This window comes from Orcinus orca, chromosome 8 (assembly GCF_937001465.1).
Source record: "Orcinus orca chromosome 8, mOrcOrc1.1, whole genome shotgun sequence".
Lineage (NCBI taxonomy): Eukaryota > Metazoa > Chordata > Mammalia > Artiodactyla > Delphinidae > Orcinus > Orcinus orca.
In genome coordinates, this window is record NC_064566.1 from 95486436 (window position 1) to 95512031 (window position 25596).

General features: G+C 48.6%; 2 protein-coding genes across 2 annotated transcripts; both read left to right on the forward strand.

Annotated features, from left to right (window-relative positions):
* Positions 1-6548: 6548 nt before the first annotated feature.
* On the forward strand, positions 6549-11036 carry UPK2 (uroplakin 2). Its single transcript, XM_004273322.3, has 5 exons — positions 6549-8771; positions 9214-9348; positions 9536-9674; positions 9934-10004; positions 10408-11036. The coding sequence occupies exons 1-5, from the start codon at positions 8696-8698 to the stop codon at positions 10542-10544; spliced, it is 558 nt and encodes a 185-aa protein (XP_004273370.1). The 5' UTR covers positions 6549-8695; the 3' UTR covers positions 10545-11036.
* Positions 11037-15576: 4540 nt separating this feature from the next.
* Positions 15577-24273, forward strand: FOXR1 (forkhead box R1). The gene is made up of 5 exons (XM_033434691.2): positions 15577-15706; positions 22250-22324; positions 22426-22673; positions 22915-23141; positions 23991-24273. Exons 1-5 carry the CDS (start codon positions 15646-15648, stop codon positions 24271-24273), a joined length of 894 nt encoding a protein of 297 aa, XP_033290582.1. The 5' UTR covers positions 15577-15645.
* The last annotated feature ends 1323 nt before the right edge of the window (positions 24274-25596 follow it).

Here is a 25596-nt window from a genome sequence, read left to right on the forward strand (position 1 = left end):
CTCTCCAAGGCTGCAGCTGTCACACCTAGCTGACAACCTCCCTGAGCTCCAGATCAGGCATCCGACCACCTTCCATACACCTCCACCTGGGTGTCCTCCAGGCACCTCAACTCAGCAAGTTCAGTGATCTCCATCCCCTTCCCACAAATCTGCTCCTCCCACCCCCACTCATGCCCAGCTAGTGACAGTGCCATCATCCACCCAGCTGCCCCAGTCAGGACGCACCCTTAACGCTGCTCTCCACCCCCCTCCACAGCCCTCCCAGCCAAACCATCACCCCCAAATCTCCTCTTCTGTCATCTTTTGCCTGGAATCTTATCTCAACAGCATGTCAGAGACATCCAAAATACCTCCCAGCTGTTCACCCAGCACAATCTCTGCATTGCAGCAAAAACCATCTTTATAAGATACAAATTTGATCACGACACTCTCCAGTTTAAAACCCTTCAAGGGCTTCCTTTTAGCCTTAGGATAAAAATTAAAGTGCTTAAAGGGGCTTACAAGACTTTTCATCTGGTCCCAGCTACTTCTCCAGTGACTCCCTCAAAATCCACTCTAACCTTCCGATGGGCCCATTCTCTAATCTTGGTCCCTTACAGCCTAGAACAATTTCCCCTCTCCACCCTCACCCCCATCCCCACCCCCCTGCCTTCACACTGCTAACTCCTACTCAAACTTCAGGTCTTCACTTATTCACCACTTCCTCCAGGAAGCCCTTAGGGACTACCCAAGCCCATGTAAGTTGCCACTTCTGTGAGGAGCCTCTTTGGCGAGTCTGATCTTAGTTTCCTCATTAATAAAATGAGGACAATAATAACAGTACTCACATCACAGAGGTTGTCATGAGGATCAAGCAAGAAAATATACATAAAGGATTTAGCACAGCATCTGGCGTGTTGTAAGCACTCAGTAAATAACAGCTGTTATTATTACATCTTCTACTAAAATCCTGATGCAATGAGTAGTGGCCTCTTCAGTATCTCCCACTGGACCATAATTTCAGGGAGAACAATGTCTCGTTCACATCAATGTCCAGCACTTAGCACAGTGACTGATGCAAAGGCATTTAATAAACATTTATTGAATAAATTAATTCGGGCCATCATTATTTCTTGTACGGATTAGCTCTCCTTCAGCCTAAGGAGAGGCTTAATTACCCCGCAGTCAAGCCTCCACCTACTCTTTCAGTAATTTTCCTACAACTAGATTGAATTATGCGACTTCCCTACTCAAACCCTGTCGGAGATTCCTCCTGTCTGTGGAGATCACAGGGCGATTGCTCCTTCACTTCTGTACCCCACCCCTTCCACAGCAAACCCTCCTGCCCAGGGTCCTGGCTGTGCTGAACCCCTTGCTGCTTCCACACCCTCCAGCCTCTATGCCCTCAGCCTCAAATATCCTTCCAACACCGTGTCCCAGATGACACAGCTGGGGATCCGAGGGCAAAGCTGGCCTCGAAGATGTATATTGTTTGGCTCACAAAGTGCATTTTCCTAATATATATTTAGTTTAAAATTTGGAAATAAGATCATTTTACCAAAAAATTCAGATTTTTGGCTTCTCGTGAAAAAGCGAGGAGGCGTGGCCACACTAGGTCCCCACCTTCCACAAGGCAACTCTCCCAGAGCTGCATGGGGCGGCCCGGTAGGTGGAACTCGTGCTGCTACAGTCTTTCTAGTTGGCCCAGTCTCACTCACCTTGTTCTACTACTTTTGTTATCTGCCTGGACCCTGGAGACACCGGGGTCTTCAGCCCCTGCCGGCCTCACAACTTTTTTTTTTTGTTTTGGCTACACTGCGAGGCTTGTGGGATCTTAGTTCCCCGACCAGGGAATGAACCCAGGCCCTCCGCAGTGAAAGTGCCAAGTCCTAACCACTGGAGCGCCAGGGAATTCCCAGCAACATTTTGATCCCATCCAGCTGCAGTGAGGATCTTGGCTTTGTCTCCTTAGCAGCCACCTAGATGGCCTCCACTCCTGCTCCTCTACCTCTCCCACACCTTTGCTCTACCTTGACCTCATTGAACCCCCGCTCGCTCAGTCCTCTTTCCTGTCACATCTATCACTCCTTCTCAAAACTAGCCTAGATCTTATTCTCCATCCCTTGAATCTTGTCAATACCCTCAACTTTCCCTACCTTGGAAACCCTGAGTCAGTACAATGTGACAGTTTTATCATTTCTATGCTCTAGCTGTTGAGTAATTTGAACAGTTCCCAAAATGTCAAGGTCAGTAGGATGGTTAATTTTATGTGTCAACCTGACTGGGCCATGTTGTCCAGATATCTGGTCAAACTTTATTCTGGATGTTTCTGTGAAGGTGTTTTTTGGATGAGATTAACATTTAAATCAGCAGATTTTGAGTAAAGCAGATTACCCCATAATATGGGTGGGTCTCATCCAATCAGTTGAAGGCCCTAATGGAACAAAGATGACCTCCACCCTCTCCCCATGAGAAGGAAGGAATTCAGCCAACAGACTGCCTTTGGACTCAAAAACTGCAACTCTTTTCCTGAGTCTCCAGCCTGCCGGCCTCCCCCATCAGATTTTGGATTTGCCAAGCCTCCACAATTGCATGAGCCAATTCCTTAAAATAAATCTGTCTATATATACACATCCTGTTGGTGCTGTTTCTCTGGAGAACCCTAACTAATATAGTCCGTGCCCCTGAAGACCAGTAGTCCTCACGCTGAGCTGGGCTGTCACCTCCAAACACAGCCTTCCTCAGGGCTGTTTGTAGCTGTGTCTTCCTCTCCCACAACAGCTAGGCCCCAAACCCTTCTCCCCACCGAGTATCCTACTTCCCAGGGAAAGCAGAGACATTCAGGAGGGAGCTCCCTTAACTTACTTCTCTCATCCCCCAACCTTTCCCAACACAATCCCCCCCCAACGCAAAGTATAAGATTTCTCTGCACCATTGCCCCCATTCTTCTCTATCTGGAAAGTGTCATTCCTACGGCCAAAGGCTAATGCCTCCACCTCTGATCTGAGTCCCACCTTCTCCCTCCTCCAGGAGCCTCCCCATAAATTATACCTCCCTCTCTCCTGTATCTTTAACTTTAAAAACAAAACAGGTGAGACTTTTCTGTACCCCCAATTCCCTCCAGTTATGTCTCCTTCCCTTCCCAGCCAAGCTTCTTCAAAGAGCAGTCTACACAGTTCTAACTCTCCCTCCTCCCACTTATCCCTGGACTCTCACAGTCTGGCTTCTGCCCCCCTCACCTGCAGGAACCTGCCCTGAAGGACACACACACCCCTCAAGATGCTAGGCTCAGGGACATTTATCAGTCCTTGCCTTCAATCCTGACCTTCATACCGTTTGACACCTCCTTTGCAAAACCTTCCATCCACTTTCTACTGGTTCTCCTCCTAATGCTCATTCCTCCTTCATCAGCTTCTCGCCCTCCATCTGTCCTCTAGACACTGTGTTTCCCAGAATCCTGTCCTTGGTTGTCTTGTCCTTCCCTTCCACTACTCTCTTCAAGGACTCTTTTCTACATTTATGATTTTAACCATCGCCTGCCTTCCCTCTCTTCATCCCAGACCTCCCCGCTGTGCTGGAGTAAATGTCATTTTCATCTGACTTGCCCAAGATATTGGTATTAGTTATCTATTACTGCATAACAGCTTATCCCCAAATTTAGTGGCTTATAAAAGCAAACATTTATTCTGAGAATCAGGAATCTGGGAAAGACTTAGCCGGGTGTCTCATGAAGTTGCAGTGAAGATGCCAACCTGGGCCACTGTCATCTGAAGGACTGACTGGAGCTGCAGGCTCTGCCTCCAAGCTCGCTCATTCACTGGCTGTCGGTTGGAGGCCTCAACTCCTCTCTGGGTCTTGGCAGGAGGCCTCAATCCCTTGCCACGTGGACCTCCCCATGGAGGTGCTCCCATGCCCTCCAGGGTGAGCAATCCATGAGAGCAAGGAGGAAGATGCAATGCCTTTTAGGACCTACTCTCAGAAGTGACCTACCATCACTTCTGTCATATTCTATTGGCCACATAGACCAACGCTGACACAACGTACCAGTCTTTTACCCACTGCCAATTCATTCTCCACACTGTTTCTAGAATGATCTTTAAGCAAGTAAAACACCTCAAAGGCTTTCTGTTTTCTTCAGCCTAAAAACCAAGCTCCTTAGCATAACATACAAAGCCATTGGTGACCCAACCGGGTAGCTAGTGCTCTCACCAGGTCCATCCTTTAATACTTCTTTCTAGCCAAGATGTATGGTTCACAGTTCCCAGGAGGTGTCAGGATAATTCACTTCTGAGCCTTTTCATGTGCTGTTCCCTCTTTTTGGAATATCCCACTTAGGAAGGCTAACTCTGAAACTCTCCAAAATTCAGCAACTTGAGAACAGGAATTGTGTCTTGTTATCTCTGTATCTCATCACCTAGCATAGTACCCACCATAGAGGAGTTGTTCGACAAATGTTTACTGAATGAATAAGTGTGTGAGAAGGCAGTTCCTGCATGCCTAGTACCCCTGTGGCATTTGTGGTATCCAAGGAGCAGCTTGTCCACCTCTCAATCACTCTCCCCTCTCAGACTAACTTTCCTGCCCAACCATCTCCCTGTGCTTCAATGACATGGTTGGAAAACACATTCTGAATTCTAACCCACCTCATTTCTTGCTCATCTGTCACCTTGGGAACATTATTTATTGCCTCTGAGCCTCTAGTCTTCATCTGCACCAAGGGGTAATAAAAAGGAGAGGATAAGATAAATTACTTAAATTAATATTAATTGAACTAGATACTGTGCTAGGCACTCTTAAATAAATTAGCTTGAGCGATAGTCATAGTATCCTGGTGAGACAGACTTTATACCCTTTCTACAAAAGAGGAAACTGCAGCTCAGAGTAGTTATGTAGGTAACTCAGCCAAGGTCAGAAAACTGGAAGATTTGAGGCAAGTGGTTGTATCATAGGCAACATTAGAAAAAAATAAAGAAGCATCCAGTTGTCTTCCATCACTGAACAACTGAGATTTTCTTACTCTCACAGCTTTTTCCAGCCTAGTATCTCAAGGATAGAGGCTCTGACATTTCCCACCAGAACAACATTTGGTGAGCACTGCATCTTACCCCCAGGTCCAAGTCGCCAGGGTTTCCCCCAGTCTGCTCCTACAGATTCTGACAATGATCTCAACATTCCTTCTGCACCTTTATTTTAGAGCATATTTACACCTGTCATATCTTACTAGATAGATGGGAAAGACTGAGTCTTCCCATTTTACAGGTGAGAAAATTAAGGTTCAAAGCAACTCACCTAAAGTCATATGGTATCACTCCTCAACAGGACAGTAGTCCCCATCAGAAGTTGACATGCCCATGGAACCAAGGGGACATGTTCTAATTGACTGGGAAGCAGAAGAGTGGCATTAGGGAAGGAGAACCATTAAGTATATCAGACAGACCTGAGTTCTGATCTGAGCTCTTTTGGTTGCAAAACTACCATAGTTCAATTTAAAAAGAAAGAAGGAAGGAAGGAAGGAAGAAAGAAAGGAAGAACCACAGTTTCGAAAGAGTAGTTCTGTTTTAGGAGCTAATCTTTGTGGCAGAATAGAGAGATCAGGAGCTCCTTGAGGGCAAAATTTTATCTTACCTTCATATCCCTGGTGCTTAGCACAGTTCCAGGGACATAACTGGTATTTAATAAATGTCTGTTGTCTTGACTAGGGGATTTGGAAGGAAGGAGGCAGGGGAGGGAACTTGAGTGAGTTGAGAGTCAAGAATCCAAGGGGGAGACAGCCTAGAAAGAGTGGGTCCAAGAGAGAGACTCCAGGCATTTGTGGCCCTGGTTCCCTTTCTCCAAGCCATGAGGAAATCCTCCAGAGGAAGAGGGTGCTGTGGCTTTAAATGACTTCAGCGTTGTCAATGAATCTGCTCTGCTAAAAGAGTTATCCTCTTGCTCCTGCGCTTGAGCTCCCCCTTCTCTCAGCTCCCCAAACCCTTCTCGGCTGCTATGATGGGATAATTAGATGCGAGCGCTCAGCACAGATGATGCTCCAGTTGCTTAGCAACTAATGGTTTCCATGGAGACCGCAAAGCACAGCCTCCAGAGCAGCCAGTGAGCAGCTCGGCAGGGCAGGGAGAAGACGCAACTCTCAGCTCCTCCAGAAACCTGGGGAGGGCCAGGGGTGGGGAAGGGGGGGGATTGGAGGGAGAAAGGAGGGTTTAAAGGCACAGGCCCCTCTTATCCTTTTAAAATCTGGTCAGAGCTCTGCCCTCCCCTACCCAACTCCATCTCCCTCATAATTTCAGATGGGGATGGGGGCTTAGGAGTGGACCCAACACGACGCACTCTGCAATAAACCCAACCTCTTCTCCTTTCTCCTCCTGGTTTGTGACTGAAATGGGAAGGAGTCTCTTCCAAGCCCAAGTGTAAACATCCTCCCAGTTGGTGATGGGATTTGAAGAGTACTAAGAAGATCCTTCACCCCTGGAATTCCACCATTTAGTCTGTTCCCGCTCTCCAAAGTTCTCAATGTGCAAAAGATCCTCTTTCAGTTTGTAGAACGATGATAAGATCTGATCTAAAAGGGGACAAAAGCCAAGGTGCAGGAAAAACAGGATTCAGTTCTTCACCCAAAGGCAGCCTGTCCTGGGAGACTGGGGAAAAACACCTGCTCCTGATCTCCATCACAGGATCCAGAGCGTGTGTGTGGGAGGGGGGAGGCAATACAGAGCATCTGGCGACTCAAAGTGTGGGTCTCCCAGACTAGCATCAATCAACGTTACCTGGAAGCTCGTTAGAAATGCAGAATTTCAGGCTCCATCTCAGACCCACTGAATGAGAAACTGCATCTTAACAAGATCCCCGGTGATTCATATGCACATTAAATTTGGAGAAGTGCTGGTCTGAGGCCCTCCTACTCTGCTTGGGTCCATGAGTCCTATCTTTATTGTCACCACCTGCTCACACCCCAGGCCTTGAGCCTACCTTCCCACCGTGGGGGTAAGGACACAACCCCACCGGCCCCTTACTTCCCTACCAGGACCCCGGCCCTCTTCCAGGACTGGGGAAGCTAGAGTGGCTCCTGGAGCAGAAAGACACACATAACACTCTCTGAGGAGGTCTACGACCTCTCCTGACAAAGTATTCCATGTTCCACAAGTGGTTCTGCTGCTGAGTCTCAGATTCCACATCCACAAAAGGTAGCCAATGACATCTACCACCCAGGATGGCTGTGAGGGTAAGTGTGGAGCAACCAAAGACCCTGCCTGGGGCTCAGGGTAGGTGCCTTCTCCTCTTGTCTTCTCTCCACTCACAATTCCTCCTTCACGTCTCTCTAACGCTGATGGTGCCATCAGAGAAGTTGTCTCTTTTTCATTTTCTCCTACCAGGTCTCTCTTCTTTTATATTTATTTTATTTATTTATTTATTTTTTATTATTATTATTTTTGCGGTACGCGGGCCTCTCACTGTTGTGGCCTCTCCCGTTGCGGAGCACAGGCTCCGGACGCGCAGGCTCAGCGGCCGTGGTTCATGGGCCCAGCTGCTCCGCGGCATGTGGGATCCTCCCGGACCGGGGCACGAACCCACGTCCCCTGCATCGGCAGGCGGACTCTCAACCACTGCGCCACCAGGGAAGCCCCTATTTATTTATTTTTAATTTATTTATTTTATTTATTTTTGGCTGCATTGGGTCTTCGTTGCTGTGTGGGGGCTTTCTCTAGTGGCGGTGAGCAGGGTCTACTCTTTGTTGTGGTGTGTGGGCTTCTCAGTGCGGTGGCTTCTCTTGTTGCAGAGCACGGGCTCTAGGCATGCGGGCTTCAGTAGTTGTGGCTCGCGGGCTCAGTAGTTGTGGCGCACGGGCCTAGTTGCTCCGCGGCATGTGGGATCTTCCCGGACCGGGGCTCGAACCCGTGTCCCCTGCATTGGCAGGCGGATTCTTAACCACTGCGCCGCCAGGGAAACCCCTCTCTCTCTTCTTTACTCTCAAACAGTTCACAAAGGTTGCTGACCAAGGCTGACTGTGCCCACCCCCACCCCCACTGGGTGGGTCAGTGCCCACCTCTCCGAACACTGGAAGTCCTCCCCGGCATCCTTGGTCCCACTCTCCAGAAGAATGGGAAGCCCTGTGCGCTCCCGGGCACCCACACTCCTCTGCCTCTCGCAGAGCTCAGGGCCTGGGCCTCAGTGGATGCCAAGAACTGGAACCCCTGGCTCTGCTGCCCCCACCCCCTACTACCTGTTTCTCCCAGCTTCTCTCCCATTCCTACCCAACCAAGGCCCTTTCAGGAGCCCCTCAGGGTTATTCTCCTCTCCCTGCACACCAGGGCAAACTCAGAACTTGTCGTCCTCCTAGGAAGAGCCCCGCACCACCTGAGGGGAACGGTCCTCTACAGGCTGGGCTCCAGATGCACGTGAGGCAGGGACACTCACGCCCTTACACGTGGGTGCCCCAGAAGAAGGGGTTTTCCTCCCCCCACCTTAGTTACCCTGCCCCTCTGCAGGTGACTAAACCACCAAGATCCAGCCAGGGCCTCCCCCTTCTTGGCCTGAGGGTTAGCTCCCCATCCTGAAAAACCTGTCTGGGGGCCTCCCCTGAGGCTGTAGGGTCCAAGGGGCAGGTTGGACAGGATTCCCCTCTAGCCCCTCCTACCCCCAGGACAAAATCAGAAACCCCGGGGGAGGGCCGCACTTTCCTTAGGAAGCCACAGCCTGCCAGCACCCACCACAGCTCCCAGCTATGGCATCTCTGCTGCCTGTCCGGACCTTGTCCTTGATCCTGATTCTGCTGGCTGTCCTGGCCCCCAGGGCTGCAGGTTTCTACCATCTCTGGCCGGGGTGGGGAGGGGCTCAGGGGTCTGGAGAGGAGGGACTGTGCCTTCCAGGGCTCTCAAAGAGGGCTGGTCTGGCCAGTTGGGGTTGGGGGACTGGTGATGGCAGTGACCAGGCATCAGTCACTGGGGCCCAGGGCACACTCCTGGTCCCAGATCCAGGAGGCAGGGAGGTGTGGGGCTATGGATATGGGTGGGGTTGGGCTCTGCCCACTCCTGGCACCCAGGGTCTAGCGGCTTGGTGGAGCACCTAGCTTCTGCAGCTCAAGCCTGCCACCTGGTGGTCGCACAGGCAAAAGACTCGTGTTCTGCAAACGCACTGCAGAATAGGACTCTTCATCCTTAGAGAGGACCTCCAGGGGTGGGGGGCAGATCTATTGATGAGAGGGGGATTGATCCTCACCTGTATCCCCTCCTTGCCCCCCAGCCGACTTCAACATCTCAAGTCTCTCTGGTCTGCTGTCCCCAGCGCTGACGGAAAGCCTGCTAGTTGCCCTGCCCCCCTGTCACCTCACAGGGGGCAATGCCACACTGATGGTCCGGAGAGCCAATGACAGCAAAGGTCTGCTACCCCCTCCCAGGCATACCCTAGTCCCCAGAGATCCCTTCCCAGGACACCTGGCATCCCTCCTCCCACTCATCCCTTCCTATTGACCCCCTTCTTGGGCCATCCATACTCTAAATACTGCCCTTTTCCTTGGGGTCTCCAGAAACTTGACCCTGCCTCACACCCCCAATTTCCTGCCCAGTGGTGAAATCTAGCTTCGTGATGCCTCCATGCCGCGGACGCAGGGAGCTGGTGAGCGTGGTGGACAGTGGGTCTGGCTTCACGGTCACCCGGCTCAGCGCGTACCAGATGACAAACCTAGTACCAGGAACCAAATACTAGTAAGTACCAGACCCTGGCCTGGGGCATCTGTGGGAGGGCCTACAGGAAGAGAAGCTGGGTCCTGACTTTGGTGTTGGTTGTGGGAGGTGGTCAGCATGGGGGAGAGTGAGGGCACAGCTAAAGGGGTCAAGAATGCACCTCTCCTGGGCACAACAGGAGGCATAGCTGTGAAGGGGGAGGCCTGGGCTCCCTCTTACCCTAAGTCCCAGATACTCACTGAGGATTCTCTCCTCTCTACCCCAAATCTCACCACAAAAGCATTTCCTACCTAGTGACGAAGGGGGCATCCACTGAGTCCAGTAGAGAGGTCCCAATGTCCACACTTCCTCGTAAGTAACATCTCAGGGCCCCCAAAGGTTTTCTAGGCCCCTCCCACCCCATCCCGCAGCTGCCCCTCCCTGTGCTCCCTTAGCTCCTTTGCTTACCTCTATCTTCACACTGAGCCCTTGGCATTTTAAGTGGCTGTTGACTCATCTGGCCGCACCGCTAAACTTTGTGGGTAGCGACTGTGTCTGATTAATTTCTGTATCCTCAGTGCCTGACATAGGAGATGCTTCGTAAATGTGTTTTTGATGGATGTCTGGATCCCTCCAACGAGTCGTTGGTTGGTTGGGTGAATAAATGACTGAAGGGATGGCTGGTTGGATGAATGGATGAGGGACTAGGCTGGGAGCCTTGGGAAGGATGGGGGCCGCTCCTGACCACAACGGCCTCCCTCCTCTCTTCTGACAGGAAGGAAGGCAGAATCTATTGGGCTGGGAATGGCCCGGACGGGGGGCATGGTGGTCATCACGGTGCTGCTCTCTGTAGCCATGTTCCTGCTGGTTCTGGGCTTCATCATCGCCCTGGCACTGGGTGCCCAAAAGTGAGGAGGACAGCACCAGGCAGCAGGCTCCTCCAGGAAGTCCAAGGCACCGTCCATTCCCCCAGCTCAGGGCCCTGCTTTTGCTCCTGTCTCCTCTGCTGAAAAGACTGCCTGCTCCCAGGCCACAGGTGTCAGGCTCTGGCTCCTCTGGTGCCATCAACTCCCCTCCCTGCCCCCTCTCCACTGCAGCTCTTTCCTCCCTCTGTCCCCCTCCTTGTCCCCTAAGGCCTCACCTTGGCCCAACACTCCCTATTATTCCCCTCATCCCACTCGTGTCAGAATTGGTTTTCCTCCCATTTCACCTCTTAACCAATCGCTACCCCTGACAGACAGGAATTTTTCCTTCCCTCAGTGAAATTAGTTCCTACAATAAAACCTGATGCCATGTTGCTGTGTGTGTTTCTCTTCAACGCGCTCCACTTTGGGGTGAACCTACAGAATCTGTGTCCAGGCTGCAGCTGCTCCCAGTCCTCTCTCTGCCCTGGAACCCCAAAGCTGCTTTTCCCAGGAGGCAGGAAGGGGTGGATGGGATAAGAATCCAAGAGTCAGGGACTTCCCTGGTGGTGCAGTGGTTAAGAATCTTCCTGCCAATGCAGGGGACACGGGTTTGAGCCCTGGTCCGGGAGGATCCCACATGCCGCGGAGCCACTAAGCCTGTGAGCCACAACTACTGGGCCCGCGAGCCACAGCTACTGAGCCCGCGAGCCACAACTACTGATGCCCGTGTGCCTAGAGCCCGTGCTCCACAACGAGAGAAGCCACTGCAATGAGAAGCCCGCGCACCACAATGAAGAGTAGCTCCCACTCGACACAACTAGAGAAAGCCCGTGAGCAGCAACGAAGACCCAACACAGCCATAAATAAATAAATTAATTAAAAATAAAAAAGAATCCAAGAGTCAGGGTTCTCAGACTCATACCTGGGCTGTGGGTTTTGCACCTTCCAGAGCAGGCCACCCAAGCAGGGGCCTGGGGTGGGGGTGAGGCCGAGGCTGGTGCATCACGTGGGGCCCTGAGGGCCTTTGTGGGGACCAGCAGAGCAAGGGGAAGCGCTGGGGGAAAGAGAGGCTCTGACAAGGAAAAGACAGAGGGCCACTAGAGTGAGACCCAAGGACAGGGTGCTGGGGGCAAGGGGAGTGGAAAATAGACGAAAGAGTCTCTAGGAGGAGAGAGCAGAGGTGGAAGAACCCTGCCGGAGGGGGCAAGAGTGGTACTGCGGGGTAACGGAGGGAAAAGACGGGGAGGGCTCATCCTCATTCACTTGTGTCCTCGCCAATATATATTCCTTCTAAGGATCTTTCCCTTGCTCTTAGGGTAAAGACCAAAATCTTTGAGGTGACCTTCAAAGACAGCCCTGGGTCTCTCCCCTAACTGCCCCTCTGGCTCTCACCGTGTGCCTTCTAATGTCCTGTGTTTCCTCTTGCCTCAGCACCTTTGCACAGACTATTCCTTAAGCCCAGGTTGCTCTGAAGACTGCCCCCACGCCCACTCCATTCTATTTGCATAGTTAAGCCAGCTTCCCCAGGGAAGCCTTCTCTGACCTCCACCCCCCATTAGGTTGGGTTCTCCTATCCCATCTTTCATAGCATTACTATGTTTATTATTATGTTTATGTGATTATTCACTTGTCTCCCCACCAGACTTTATGTTCCCTGGGAGTTGTCGCTTTGCTCCCAAGGGCCTATAGTACCTTTGCGGTGCCTGGGACACAGTGGATACTCAATAAATATTGTTGAATAAGGGAACGAAAGAATGAATTAACAAGCCCCTGAAGAGAAGGCGGGGGCTAGGAAAGTGCCAAAAATTCTGCAAAAACAATAAAAAATGACACAGAGTTAGAAGATGCTGGAACAATGGTCTAATGATCCCTTTCTAGAGTAATCCAGGAGCCCGGGAGAGGGAGGCAATGGAAGAGAAGAACAACAGTATCTATTAATTCCACAAACACTAACTTAGCTTTTTTTTTTTTTTTTTTTTGCTGTATGTGGGCCTCTCACTGCTGTGGCCTCTCCCGTTGCGGAGCACAGGCTCCGGACGCGCAGGCTCAACGGCCATGGCTCACGGGCCCAGCCGCTCTGCGGCATGTGGGATCTTCCCGGACCAGGGCACGAACCCGCGTCCCCTGCATCGGCAGGCGGACTCTCAACCACTGCGCCACCAAGGAAGCCCGATACACTAATTTTAAAAGGGCTATGGGGGTGGGGGTGTGATGAACTGGGAGATTGGGATTGACATATATACACTAATATGTATAAAATAGATAACTAATAAGAACCTGCCATACAAAAAATAAATAAATAAAATAAAATTCAACAACAACCAAAAAAGGGCTATAGGGGACTTACTTCCCTGGCACTCCAGTGGTTAAGACTCTGTGCTCCCAACGCAGGCGGCATAGGTTCGATCCCTGGTTGGGGAATTAAGATACCACATGCCACACAGTAATAGCCTAAAAAATAAATAAAAGGAAAACTAAATAAAAATAAAAAATAAATAAAAAGGGCTACAAAAGAGTGGATGCATTACAATAACATTTTTTATAAGACAAAAATGAAACACTCATAAGGAAAAAGATTGGAATAATATACATCAGAATGTAATTAATTATTATCTCTGGTTGATAACAAGAATGATTTTTATTTTACTGTTTTTTCTTTGTGCTTTCTATACTTCCAAGTTTTATGTATCAAACATGTATTATTTTTATCATTAGGTAAATTGTCATAAAAGTTATTGTTATTATTGATATTAAAGGTAGAGTCCCACTAAGTTTTTTAAAAGAAAGCTGTTGTTTTCACCATAGTTAAAACAATATTTATTGAGGGTCTCCTATGCACCAGGTACTACTCTCAAAATTTCTGGTTGGGACTTTCCTGGTGGCTTGGTGGGTAAGAATCCACCTGCCAGTGCAGTGGACACAGATTCGAGCCTTGGTCCAGGAAGATCCCACATGCCACAGAGCAACTAAGTCCGTGTGCTGCAACTACTGAAGCCCGCACGCCTAGAGCCTGTGCTCCGCAACAAGAGAAGCCACTGCAATGAGAAGCCCACGCACCACAACGAAGAGTAGCCCCCGCTCGCCACAACTAGAGAAAGCCCATGTGCAGAAACAAAGACCCAACGAAGCCAAAGATAAATAAATAAATTATTTTTAAAAAAATCTGGTCTAGTAGACAAGCAACAGGCAACACAGTATAGGGTGGATGAGCTCTGATGGGAAAACCCAGTATGCACAAAGGAACCAGAGGGGGCTGCCTCACCCTCTGGCCAAATCTGAACAATTTAAGAATTAAAACAAATAATTACAGTACTGAATTATGATCCACTCTGTAAAATAAGAATCAATCCTTTGAAAAAAAAAAAAGAATCAATCCTTTGAGTCCATACTGATAACAAATAAACAAAATGAGAAGGAAAAGCTTTTCTTTACAATAGAATGCCAACTAAATAAATGGAGATGGAATGATTGATTTAGAAAAATCAGGGAATTCCCTGGCAGTCCAGTGGTTAGGACTCAGTGCTTTCGTTATGGTGGCCCCGGGTTCAATCCCTGGTTGGGGAACTAAGATCCCACAGTCAAAAATAAAAATAAAAATAAAAATCATCATTTCAAGTCCATGATAGTAATGATTGATTTAGGTAAGAATCGTAAATAGACGCTAGAATCTGTCGGTCCAAACTTGATGAGAAACAGTATTTTAGATCACTTTAAAGTATCTCCCCACAAATTGCTTACTAATTACAAAAGAAAAAAAAAGGTAACTTCACAGTTGAGAAACATGATGGATACCACAAATAATGAGTCAAACTGACATCATGGGCCTCTTGATGTGATGTACTAAGAAGGAAACAACATCACTTCTCCGGTATTGTTGCCCAAAACACATAATCTAATTATGAGGAAATTAGGGACATTCTACAAAATAAATGGCCTGTACTCTTCAAAAATGTAAATGTTATGAAATATTTAAAAGTCTGGTGGGAGGGTGGTGGGATGAATTGGGAGATTGGAATTGACATGTATACTCTAATATATATAAAATAGATAACTAATAAGAACCTGCTGTATAAAAACTAAATAAATAAAATTCAAAAAAAAATTAAAAATAAAGAAATAAATAAAAGTCTGAGAAACTGCTCCAGATTAGAGACTAAAGAGACATAAATATTAAATGCCCTGCATGATCCTGAATTGGATTCTAGACCAGAAAACAAATTAAATAAAGGACACTATTGGGACAATTGGTGAAATCTGAATAGAATGTGTATATTAAACATAGTATTGAATCATTGTTAAATTTTGATGATTTTCTTGTTTCTGATTATGTAAACCAATGTTTTTAGGAAATACACACTGAAGTATTTGTGGGTAAAGGAACATGACGTCTGCAAATTACTCTCAAACAGTTCAGAAAAAATAATGTATGTCTTACATACATGGAGACAAAAGCAAAAATGTGATGAAATGTTAGTAATTGGTGAGTTACAGGATTTAGGTATACTGGATTTTTTTATAGTATTCTTGGGACTTTTCTGTAAATTTGAAATTATGAAAAACAAAATTTAAATATCACCATTCAAAAAAATAAAATAATAAAATAATCACCATTTAATCCTATCTCCACCATGTACTTACAGATGTAACCTTGGATAAACCATGAAATCTTCCACACTTCTAGAAAGTAGCTATTAATACCACCACAGGATCATTCTTCAATGGTAGACTGATTTACTAAATAAAAGAGCTTAGTGCAAATGTAGAGGGGAAAGAGGGCCTGGGGTACCTCCCTTCTGGACCCCCAAGGTTCCCAAATGAAAGCGGCGAGGGGGGCGGGTGCTTGCAGAAAGACGTGGCAAGAAGCACTCCGTGGAGGCTCGAGAGCAAGGGTGTCAGCTGGACTGGGCACACCTGAGCGGGCTCCGACCCAAGTCAATCAGAGCGCGGGTATTTGAGGAAGTGCTTCCCAGGCCTCAGCCTCAGTCTCTCCAGACTCTCCCACCCTGTGCCGGCTCTCCCTCCTCTAGCTAATCGTGGACCTGAAGCTCCAGCACCTAGACTTCTGGGCCAGCCTCCATGGCCAGGTCCCGGGATTGCTGGACTGGGACATGGGAAACGAGTGCTTTCTGGCCTTCACCACTACGCACCTGCCCTTAGCGGAACAAAACCGTGAGTGTCCGAGAGGGGGGTCGTGGGGGATGGGCGCGCCGCGGATGGTCGGAGGCTCGTGGGCGCGCCGGGCCGGAAGCTCCCCGGCCTTTGACTTGCTCGCCACTCGCCCCCGCGAGCCCCGTGACTATGTCGCGTTCGGGGCCCCGCGCCCCCTTTGTTGAGCTCTGGAGCTCCCACCCTACCCCAACTTTTTCCGGGCAATGGAGTCCCCGCCTCGATGGAAAGCCCAGGGAGGGCAGGGGTCCTGCCTGAACACGGCCTTTCAATCCTACCCCACCCGCCCCGGCTAAATCCCAGAACTTTCTAGGCCTCTTCTCGGCCTTTTCTCCGTGGCGCCTACGCCATCGGGGCACACTACGTTTTCGTTCATCTTTCTCTTAAAATCTTTTTAAAATCGGTTTTGTTCGTGGCTGTATACCACCTCTTAATACATTGTCTGACACCTAGAGGTGCTCAATATTTGCTGAATGGATAGTTGACCGTTGTCTTTTAAAAACTTTTTTTGTTTGGTCCTCAAGTGTTGAGATTTGAGGTAATCACCTCCTACATTCATGGTACATGATTGCCATCTGTTTGGGCAAAGTACTTGGATTAACTCATTCAATCCCCACCCACTTTTGTCACCTCCCACACTCCCATGTATCAACCCTAATCCATTTAATGTCTTTAGATAGGTGTATCTTTGAAAACTGTTTAGCATTATTTTGCTTTTATAGGTGACCTTAATTTACATAAACTCATTGCTTTTTTTTTTTCCTCAAATTGTTTTTGAGAGTTATTTCAGTTGCTAAATGCAAATCTGGTTCATCTTTTTTTTTTTTTTTTTTTTTGGCGGTACGCGGGCCTCTCACTGTTGTGGCCTCTCCCGCTGCGGAGCACAGGCTCCCGGTCGCGCAGGCTCAGCGGCCATGGCTCACGGGCCCAGCCGCTCCGCGGCATATGGGGTCTTCCCGGACCGGGGCACGAACCCGTGTCCCCTGCATCGGCAGGCAGACTCCCAACCACTGCGCCACCAGGGAAGCCCTGATTCATCATTTCTGATTGCTGTGTGGTAATCTATCATCTGCATACATTACTTTTTGCATTTTAATTCTCCTTACTGATGGAGACAAAACTCCATTGGAACTCTTTGCAACCATAAGTAATGCTGACAAACATTCTTGTATCTTCACTGATTCAAGAAATATTTATTGAGCACCTCCAATTTGCCAGGCACTGTTCTGGACACTCATGTGATACATCATGAACAAAACAGACAAGTCTTCATGGAGCTGACATTCTACTGGGGCCACACAGGCAATCCACATCAAAATAAATAAATAAACAAACAAAAATAAATAAATGGTATGTTATAAGGTGATAACTGAGATGGGGGGAAAAAGGACATGGTAAGAGGGCTCAGGAATGGGGGCTGGGAGGTGGTGGCAGCTACAGTTTTAAATAGGGTTGGTCTTCATTGGGAACATTGTATATGAGGGTTGGTCTTCATTGGGAACATACGAGCAGAGCAGAGTTGAAGGAGGTGAGATAGTGAGCCGGAGGATACTTAGAGGAAAAGTTTCCCAGGCAGAAAAAATAGCCAGTGTAGAAACCCTCAGGAATATGTCTGGAGGAACCGGTAAAGAGGCCAGTGAGGCTGGATCAAAGTAAATGAAGAGGAGAGTTCAGAGGGTGTGGGTTGTGGAGCGGAGATCAGGAAGAGCCATCTTCCCCTTTGAGGGCATTAGGGTTGATTCCAAGTAAGATGCAGCACGGTTGAAAGGTTTGGAACAGAGGAGTGACATGATCGCCAGCCTAGTGAGTGACCTGTGCTATTGCATAGTGTGCCTGTACTTGGTTTAACGTCCTGCTATCACTGTCTTAAGATTTTTAATAATTTTTGAACAAGGAGGCCCACATTTTCCTTTTGCACTGGGCCCTGCAAATTATGTAGCTGATCCTGAATGATCTATAGTCTGAAAAGATCACTGTGGCTGCTGGGTTGAGGGTACACTGTAAAGGTAGAGCGACTGGGAAGCCAGGAGACTAGTTAGGAGGCTACTGTAGTAATCCAGACAAGAGCCGATGGCAGACTGCACCACCAGGGTGGTGGCAGAGGATGTGGTGAGAAGGTAGAACCAGGTGGATTCGCTTGATGGATTGGATGTGTGGTGTAAAAAAGAGAGATTAGAGGATGACTCCTCCAGAGTTTTTGGCTGGTCAAGTGCAAGGATGGAGTTTTCTTGTAGTGAGATGGGGTAAGCTCCTGATAGGATATTTAGGGAGGAAAATCAGGAGTTCTGTTCAGAACATGCTGAGTTTGAGATACTTTTTAGATATCCAAGTAGAAATGTTGAGTAAGCTGGTGGATATATAAGTCTGCAATTCTGGAGAGAGGTATGCAGATATAAATTTTGAGAGTCTTTGGTACACGCCTGGCATTTAAGGGGTGAGAATAGAGAAGAACCAAGGATGAGCCCTGGGGGGCATTCCATTCTAAAGAGATTGGAGAGGAGGTAAACCAAAAAAGAACTGAGGAAATGACCATTAAGAATCAAAACTGGTATTGTGGTTTCCTGGAAACCAAGTGAAGAAAGTGTTTCAAAGAAGGAGTGGTCACAGGACAGGAACACCGCTGTGAGAGATCAGGTCAGAGGTGGGCTGACTATTGGATTTAGCAAAGCAGAGCCTTGATTATATGGTTTTGGTGGAGTGCAGCCTTGATCATAGTGGTTTTGGTGGAGTGGTGGAGAAGAAAGACTGATTGGCAAGGGTTTAAGTGTGGAAGGGAGAGGAAGTGGAGACAAAGTATAGGCAATTCTTTCGAGGAGTTCTTCCTCAAAGGAAAGCAAAAATATGGAGTAGTGGCCTGGCACAGAAAGTGGGGACAAAAGAAGTTCTTGTTTTTAACAAGATGAGAGAATTAACAGCATATTTGAATGATGATAATGGTCCAGAGACAGAAATTTATAACAGAAAAGAGAGGAGACAGGAATTCCCTGGCCGTCCAATGATTAGGACTTGGCGCTTTCACTGCTCCCTGGTTAGGAAACTAAGATCCCACAAGCCTCCCGAGGCCAAAATAAATTTCAAACACTGTCCTTGAGGAGGCATGGGGCCACCTGTGTCAGAGAGAGCAGGGGAGGGAGATGGACAGAGGCACTATCCTTTGATCCCACTGAGATCACCCATCTGTTGATCCCATCACCCTTTCCCTGCTCTCAAAGAGCAGAGTTAGAGGGGATGTCCTCTCTGTAACTAACCTGGAATCCCCCAAACAGGCTCACTCTCTTGCATACACCGTTGACTCCTTTGGTTCTCTATGGCTTTGGAACACTTGCTTGGCCAAACCACACCCTGATTAAATCCAACCAAACAAGTGCTCCAAAGCCATAGATCAATGGATTGGGGTTATCAGTTGGTATCAAAAGAGATGGCTGGAAAGAGGAGGTGGTGCATATTTACATGGTGCAAAAATGAGGTTATGGAGAGGTTGCAGTTATTGGTTTAGGTTATGACAGTGAGGACTGTCTACATTAGGATGGAAGGCAGAATTCTGGGAGGAGAAGAGTTCAAGAAACTAGAGCCCAGGTTATTAGGATAATCATCTATGTATCTATTGAAATAGCCAAGATTTAAGGCAGGAGTAGCACTAGTGACAGTGAGCCAGGAACTAAATTCCTCTAAATGAGGGGGAGTGGCCGAGAATTTGGTAGATGATGGTAGCAATGAAAATTAGTATATAAATTCTTCTATTAACTTGAATAGACACACCCAGGATTAGACAGTAAATTGTAGTGCTGCCTGATTATTCTTCACCAGCACCAGTTGCTATTCAGATGTAATAAAGGATCCTATTTCACTGCATCTTTGCCAACACTTGGTATTACCTCTTTTTATAATTCTTGTCAGTTTGATGTAAACTATTATATCATTCTTTTATTGTGTTCCTATTACTAGTAAGGCTCAGCATCTTCAGGTAGCCCCTCCTTCTGAATACTGATTCGTATCTTACCCATGTATACATTTGTCTTAGCCTTTTATTTTTTGATTTGTAGGAGCTGTCTATCAGAGAATTGAGAGTTCTGGAAATGATTTTTTTTTCTGGTTTATTGTCTATTGATTTTTTTTTCCCTTGTGAGTTTTACTGTGCAGAACCTTTCAATCTTTTTTTTTTTTGCGGTACGCGGGCCCCTCCCTGTTGTGGCCTCTCCTGTTGCGGAGCACAGGCTCTGGATGCGCAGGCTCAGCGGCCATGGCTCACGGACCCAGCTGCTCTGCGGCATATGGGATCTTCCCGGACCGGGGCACGAACCCGTGTCCCCTGCATCGGCAGGCAGACTCTCAACCACCGCACCACCAGGGAAGCTCACCTTTCAATCTTTATGTGTTATAATATCTGCATTAAATGTATAGGTTAATTTGAGGATAATTGGCATCTTTATAGTATGTATGTCTTTGTTTATTGAAGTTTTTTAGGTCCTTAAGTAGTAGGTACATCTTTTTCACATAAAGGTCCATTCTTTGATGAGTTAACCCCTAGATACATTATAACTTTGGTTGCTATTGTGAACAGCACCTTTTTGAAAAAAAAAATTATTTTCCAGTTTCTTAATGCTGGTATAGAGGAACAGTGGTGATTAGTATGTTGGTCTTATATCCAGCAAACTTGCTGGACTCTTATTGGTTCTAATAATTTATATATCGATTTTGTATGGTTTTCTGTTAATCTATGTTTTTCTCTGTAAATAATTATAGTTTTGCCTTTTTCTTTCTTATATCTCTTACTACTTTTTCCTTTTTAGAATACTGTGTTGAACATTAACGATGTAATGGGCATCCTTTCTAACTACTGAGCTCTCTAATAAGTATATCATCATTTTCCAGACAAAAACCTAGATTCATCTGTAATATGATGACACTCATGGGGACAATGATAGTTCCCCCTAACTGGACCAGAAGCCAGCTTCATGTCGAGCAGCTAGCTCTAATATATACCTGATTTACTCTAAGCCCACCATGTATTCATTCATCCAGTTAAGTTGAGCTCCTCCCATGCGCTAGGCAGTGAAGGAGACAGACCTGGAGATAGACACTAAGCAGGTAGTTACAATAAAATGTGTGCTATGGGAGTGTTTGGACAGGTAGTCAGAGAAGGCCTGCTTCAGAGAGAGGTTTAAACAGAGACCTGATGGGTGAGTAGCAATTAACTAGGCAAGCAGGAAGAGGGAAGAGTGTTTCCAGCAAAGGGAACAGCTTATGGGAAGGCAGAGGATCTAGATGTGGTCTGTTGGAGATGGGTGGAGAGCCTGGGAGGAATGACTCAACACTGATGAGGAGCCAGGGCCTTGTAGACTATCTCAGGAATTTAGATTTGGCCCAAAGGCAATGGAAAGCCATCAAAAGGTTTTGCACTGAAGGGTGGCATGATTGGATTAACATTTTGGGAAGATCACTCAAACTGCAATACGGTAAGTTAAAGAAAAGAAGATAAGCAGACCTTTTAGGTTATAGGCTCGGACTAGGATGGTAGAACTTGGTGATTGATTGGGTGTGGCTGTACGGGAAAGAGGAGTCAAGAATGATTTCCACTCACAGACACAGAAAACAAACTTATGGTGACCAAAGGGGAAGTGGTGGGGGGGCGTGGGGGGATAAATTAGGAGTTTGGGATTAACAGATACACACTACTGTACATAAAATAGATAACCAACAAGGGCCTACTGTAGAGCACAGGGAACTATGTTCAATATCTTGTAATAACCTACAATGGAAAAGAATCTGAAAAAGAATATGTGTTTATATATGCTTGCGTGTGTGTGTGTGTGTGTGTGTGTGTGTGTATAAAACTGAATCACTTTGCTGTACACCTGAAATGAACACATTGTAAATCAACTATACTTCAATTAAAAAATGGAGAAAAGCTTCTCTGGTGGCGCAGTGGTTGAGAGTCCGCCTGCCGATGCAGGGGACGCGGGTTCGTGCCCCGGTCCGGGAAGATCCCACATGCGCGGAGTGGCTGGGCCCGTGATCCATGGCCGCTGCGCCTGCGCGTCCGGAGCCTGTGCTCCACAACGGGAGAGGCCACAACAGTAAGAGGCCCGCGTACCGCAAAAAAAAAGAATGATTTCCAAGTATCTAGCCTGGACAGCTGGTTAGATGGGGCCATATGCTGAAACAAGGAATGCAGGAGCAAGAGCAGGAAAATGCAGTTGAGTTTTAGAAATGTTGTTCAAAATGCCTGTGGGTTATCCCATGGGCAGTTCTAGTTAAGGGCTAGCAGAGAAGTCTGGGCTAGAGATAAAGATTTGTAAGCCTTGAGTTTATAGATGGTGACTGACTAAAGTAACAGGCATTAATGAGATGGTTTAGGGGCCGTAATGTGGGGTGAGAAGAGAAGAATGCAGAGGAGAATGAAAAGGTCAGAGAGGTAAGGGGAAACCAGTAGAATATGGCATCGTAACTTCCCAGGCAGGGCCCATAGCCACCTCCCAGGGAAGCTTCAAGGGGCCGAAATGAAAATCCTAGGATGTTTTGACTCTCTTCTTTTCTTTTTGCTAGTTGCCAGATATAAACTCCGAATAGTTGAGCCACCAAAACTACCTCTGGAAAAAAAACCCAACCCTGATAAAGATGGTGAGTAGATGAGAGTGAGTTCTCTGACATGGCCCTGTGGCCTGGGCGGGACACCCAAAGCCCATGACCTATGGCCCTCAATCTCCTTTTTCTCTGCACAGGTCCAGATTTCGAGCCCAACCTGTGGATGTGGGTAGACCCCAACATCGTGTTCCCCCCTGGAAAGCTGGAGGTCCGAGAACCCAGTAAGGGGAAGAATCTGACAAGCATAGTCCCTTCCCCTCAGCCACCCCCAAAAGAAGAGGACTTTGCCAAATGCCCACAGGCCACAGTGGTGGAGTCACCATCACTTTCTGGAGACCAGTATCCCCCTCGGAAGCGGTTTGCCTCTTCCAACAGCAACTGGGAGGTAGGGATTTCTGGGCTGTGGGATGGACTTGGGATGTAGGCAGGGTGGGCACAGGGATGATGCAGCAGAGAGTTCTGTTTTCTTAGGGTTAACGAAGGGTTAATGGGTTCAGAAATTAGCTGTGCCCCTGGGTTGGGGAGAAGCCCAGATGGTGGCCCTAGACCACCACCCCTTCCTGCCACTGCACCCCTGGAGTAGAGGCTGTGGAGTCAGGACCAGTTCCTACTCTGTACTCCTCTAGCTCACAGAAGAGAAGGAGGCTGAGGACCAGGATGACAGCTCCTCTGTGGCTCTCCAGTCCCCTCACAAAAGGGCCCCCCTCCAGAGTCGGAGGCTTCGGCAAGCCAACAGCCAGGAGGGGGGGCTGTGGTCCCGGCCCCCTCTCAATTACTTCCACCTAATTGCACTGGCATTAAGAAACAGTTCCCCCTGTGGCCTCAACGTGCAACAGATCTACAGTTTCACTCGGTATGTGCCGGGGGCCCTGTGAGGAGGGCGAAGGGAGGGGGCAGGGCCCTGCTCTGATACCTTCCAGGCCCTGGGCTGCTGCTTCAGTTCCCCCATCTGGGTCTGAGAGGATGCTTCTCCTTTCCCAGGCACTGGTTCTGGGTTGCCCCCGACTGTGTGTCCACACCTCACATAGACAGAAAGATAGCCACCCCACCCCCTTTCACATCTAAGAAACTCCACCCTTTTTATACTTTAGTTCCTTAACAAATAAAATCACCCGGGTCATAAATTCTCCCATCTTCCCTCTCAAGAACACCCAGTATAAAATCTGGTTTCCCCAACAGTTTCTCACATGCCTTCCTTTGGACTGAACTGCCTGGCACAGCCTGTTCCCCAAGGACCCGGGGAAGCTGGGCTGAGAAGGGATTTACGTTGAGCTTTGAGAGTCGGGTACCCATGAGCCTGACGAGTTTCTCGGAACTTTCCCCTCTATTATCAGAAGAGTCGCAGAGTATTAATCCTCAAGAGGCATCCTCCTTGACCAGGATTCCTCTGACAGGAGCTTGTTGGCCTGATTTCTGCTCTGTTCCTGTTGCAAGTCAAACTCCTGAGCCCTCGGAGGAGGGAGGAAAGCGAGCCAGGGAGTGGGGGCAGTGAACTGGGTCTGTAAGGTGAGGCTCTGCACAAGCACTGCGCCAGGTGGAGGTCTGACACATGCTTAGTCGGCAGAGTGCGTCGTGGGCCAGCTTGCCCTTCTCCGACGTGAGAGAAGGGCTGAGGCTCCTGGCCCCCAGGGAGAACATTCTCCAGCGTAAGGCATCTCCCAGAGAGACCACACCTCTCCTTACCATTCCTCCCTGTCTGCAGACAGCATTTCCCCTTTTTCCGGACGGCTCCGGAAGGCTGGAAGAATACCGTGCGTCACAATCTCTGTTTCCGAGACAGCTTTGAGAAAGTGCCGGTCAGCATGCAGGGTGGCGTCAGCACACGGCCCCGATCCTGCCTCTGGAAGCTGACCGATGAGGGACACCGCCGCTTTGCAGAGGAGGCCCGCGCCTTGGCCTCCACTAAGCTGGAAACTATCCAACAGTGTATGAGCCAGCCAGGTGTGAGGCCTCATCACACGTGGGGCCGAGGGGAGGGGCCCTGAAGATCCTGACCCAAGGCCGAGCATGCAGGGAAGGAGCCAGGGTCACACGGGGGGCGGGGGTCACGGGGAGGGGGTGGCACCTTCTGTAGGAAGGGGAGAGGACAGCAGTGCTCTGAGACCCTGGGGTGGTACCTGCCTCAGGGGTCCCCCCACGCACAAGCACAGAACCTGAGGTGCTGGGAGCTGATGGAGAAACAGCTAAGGTGTAGCTGGCCCTACTCACAGCCCCGCAGCCTGGGGAAATGGTAACCACACAATGTGAGAAGCATGGTATAAAAGGTTCTCTGCAAAGGGGGCTTTTTCTTCTCCTGGAGACCAGGTGGCATTTGGGCCTTGAGAGAGGAAAAGTAGATCATTTGCCGTGAGAGAGCTTTCCAGGCTTAGGGAACAGCGTCTGCAAACGGCAGATAGATCCCTTTGACTTCTTTCCTTACAGATGTGATGCCCTCCCTCTTCGACCTTTAGTTCCACAAACCATCCGTCAGCCCATGCCTTATTAAAGTTATCTGCAGCATCCTGGTGTGTCTGTGGTCCGAGGGTGGGGCAGGAGTGGGGGCGGAGGAGGGCTCTGAGGTTGGAAATGGGATGCCCTCAGAGCTGATGGGTGGGGCAGTTGCCTGGTGCACAGCAAAGGGAGCCCATGCTCTTCTTTCTTCAAAGAAACAAAACACTCAACCCTCTTTAGGTCCCATTTTTCTTGGGAGATGCTAGCATAAAGCAGCCAGGCCCGCAAAAGGCCCCCCCAAATCACCACCCACTCAAACGAGTGGATGTAATCAGCTGGGGACAAAGAGGAGAGGCCTAGGGAAGCACATCATCTATGGAACAGTTGAAGGAAAGACCCTTGGAGGAGGCCATGAAGGAGCAGTGAGGAAGGTGAAAGGAAAGAATTTCTTGAGAAAAGGAGTAGCCAGGCTTAAGTCTCATTTCCCTCATTTAAGCATTGGGGGTGAACTCAGAGCTGAGAGGCATGGCCCTTCCATACTTCCGGTTTCAGTAGAAACAAGAGCACTTGTCCTTAGAGGCTGCAGATCACAGCTGGGCTGCTGTGGCTTCCCTGGTTGCAGGAGACCGTGTCCAGGGCAAGGCCAGCTGCCAGCCTCAAACCTGAGGGATAGGGAGAAGCCAGGGGGACAGGTAAGGAAGGAACAAGATTCAGAGCTGTGTCGGGATGCCACGGCCATTCCCACAGTGCTTAAAGTTCCTGCTGGGTTTCCCACAGGGCTGAGATGACCCTTCTCATTCCCTCTCCTGCTCTTCCCTCACCCCACGACAGGCCTGTACAGAAACATGGCTCCAGCCTCAGACACTGTCCCAGGGGAC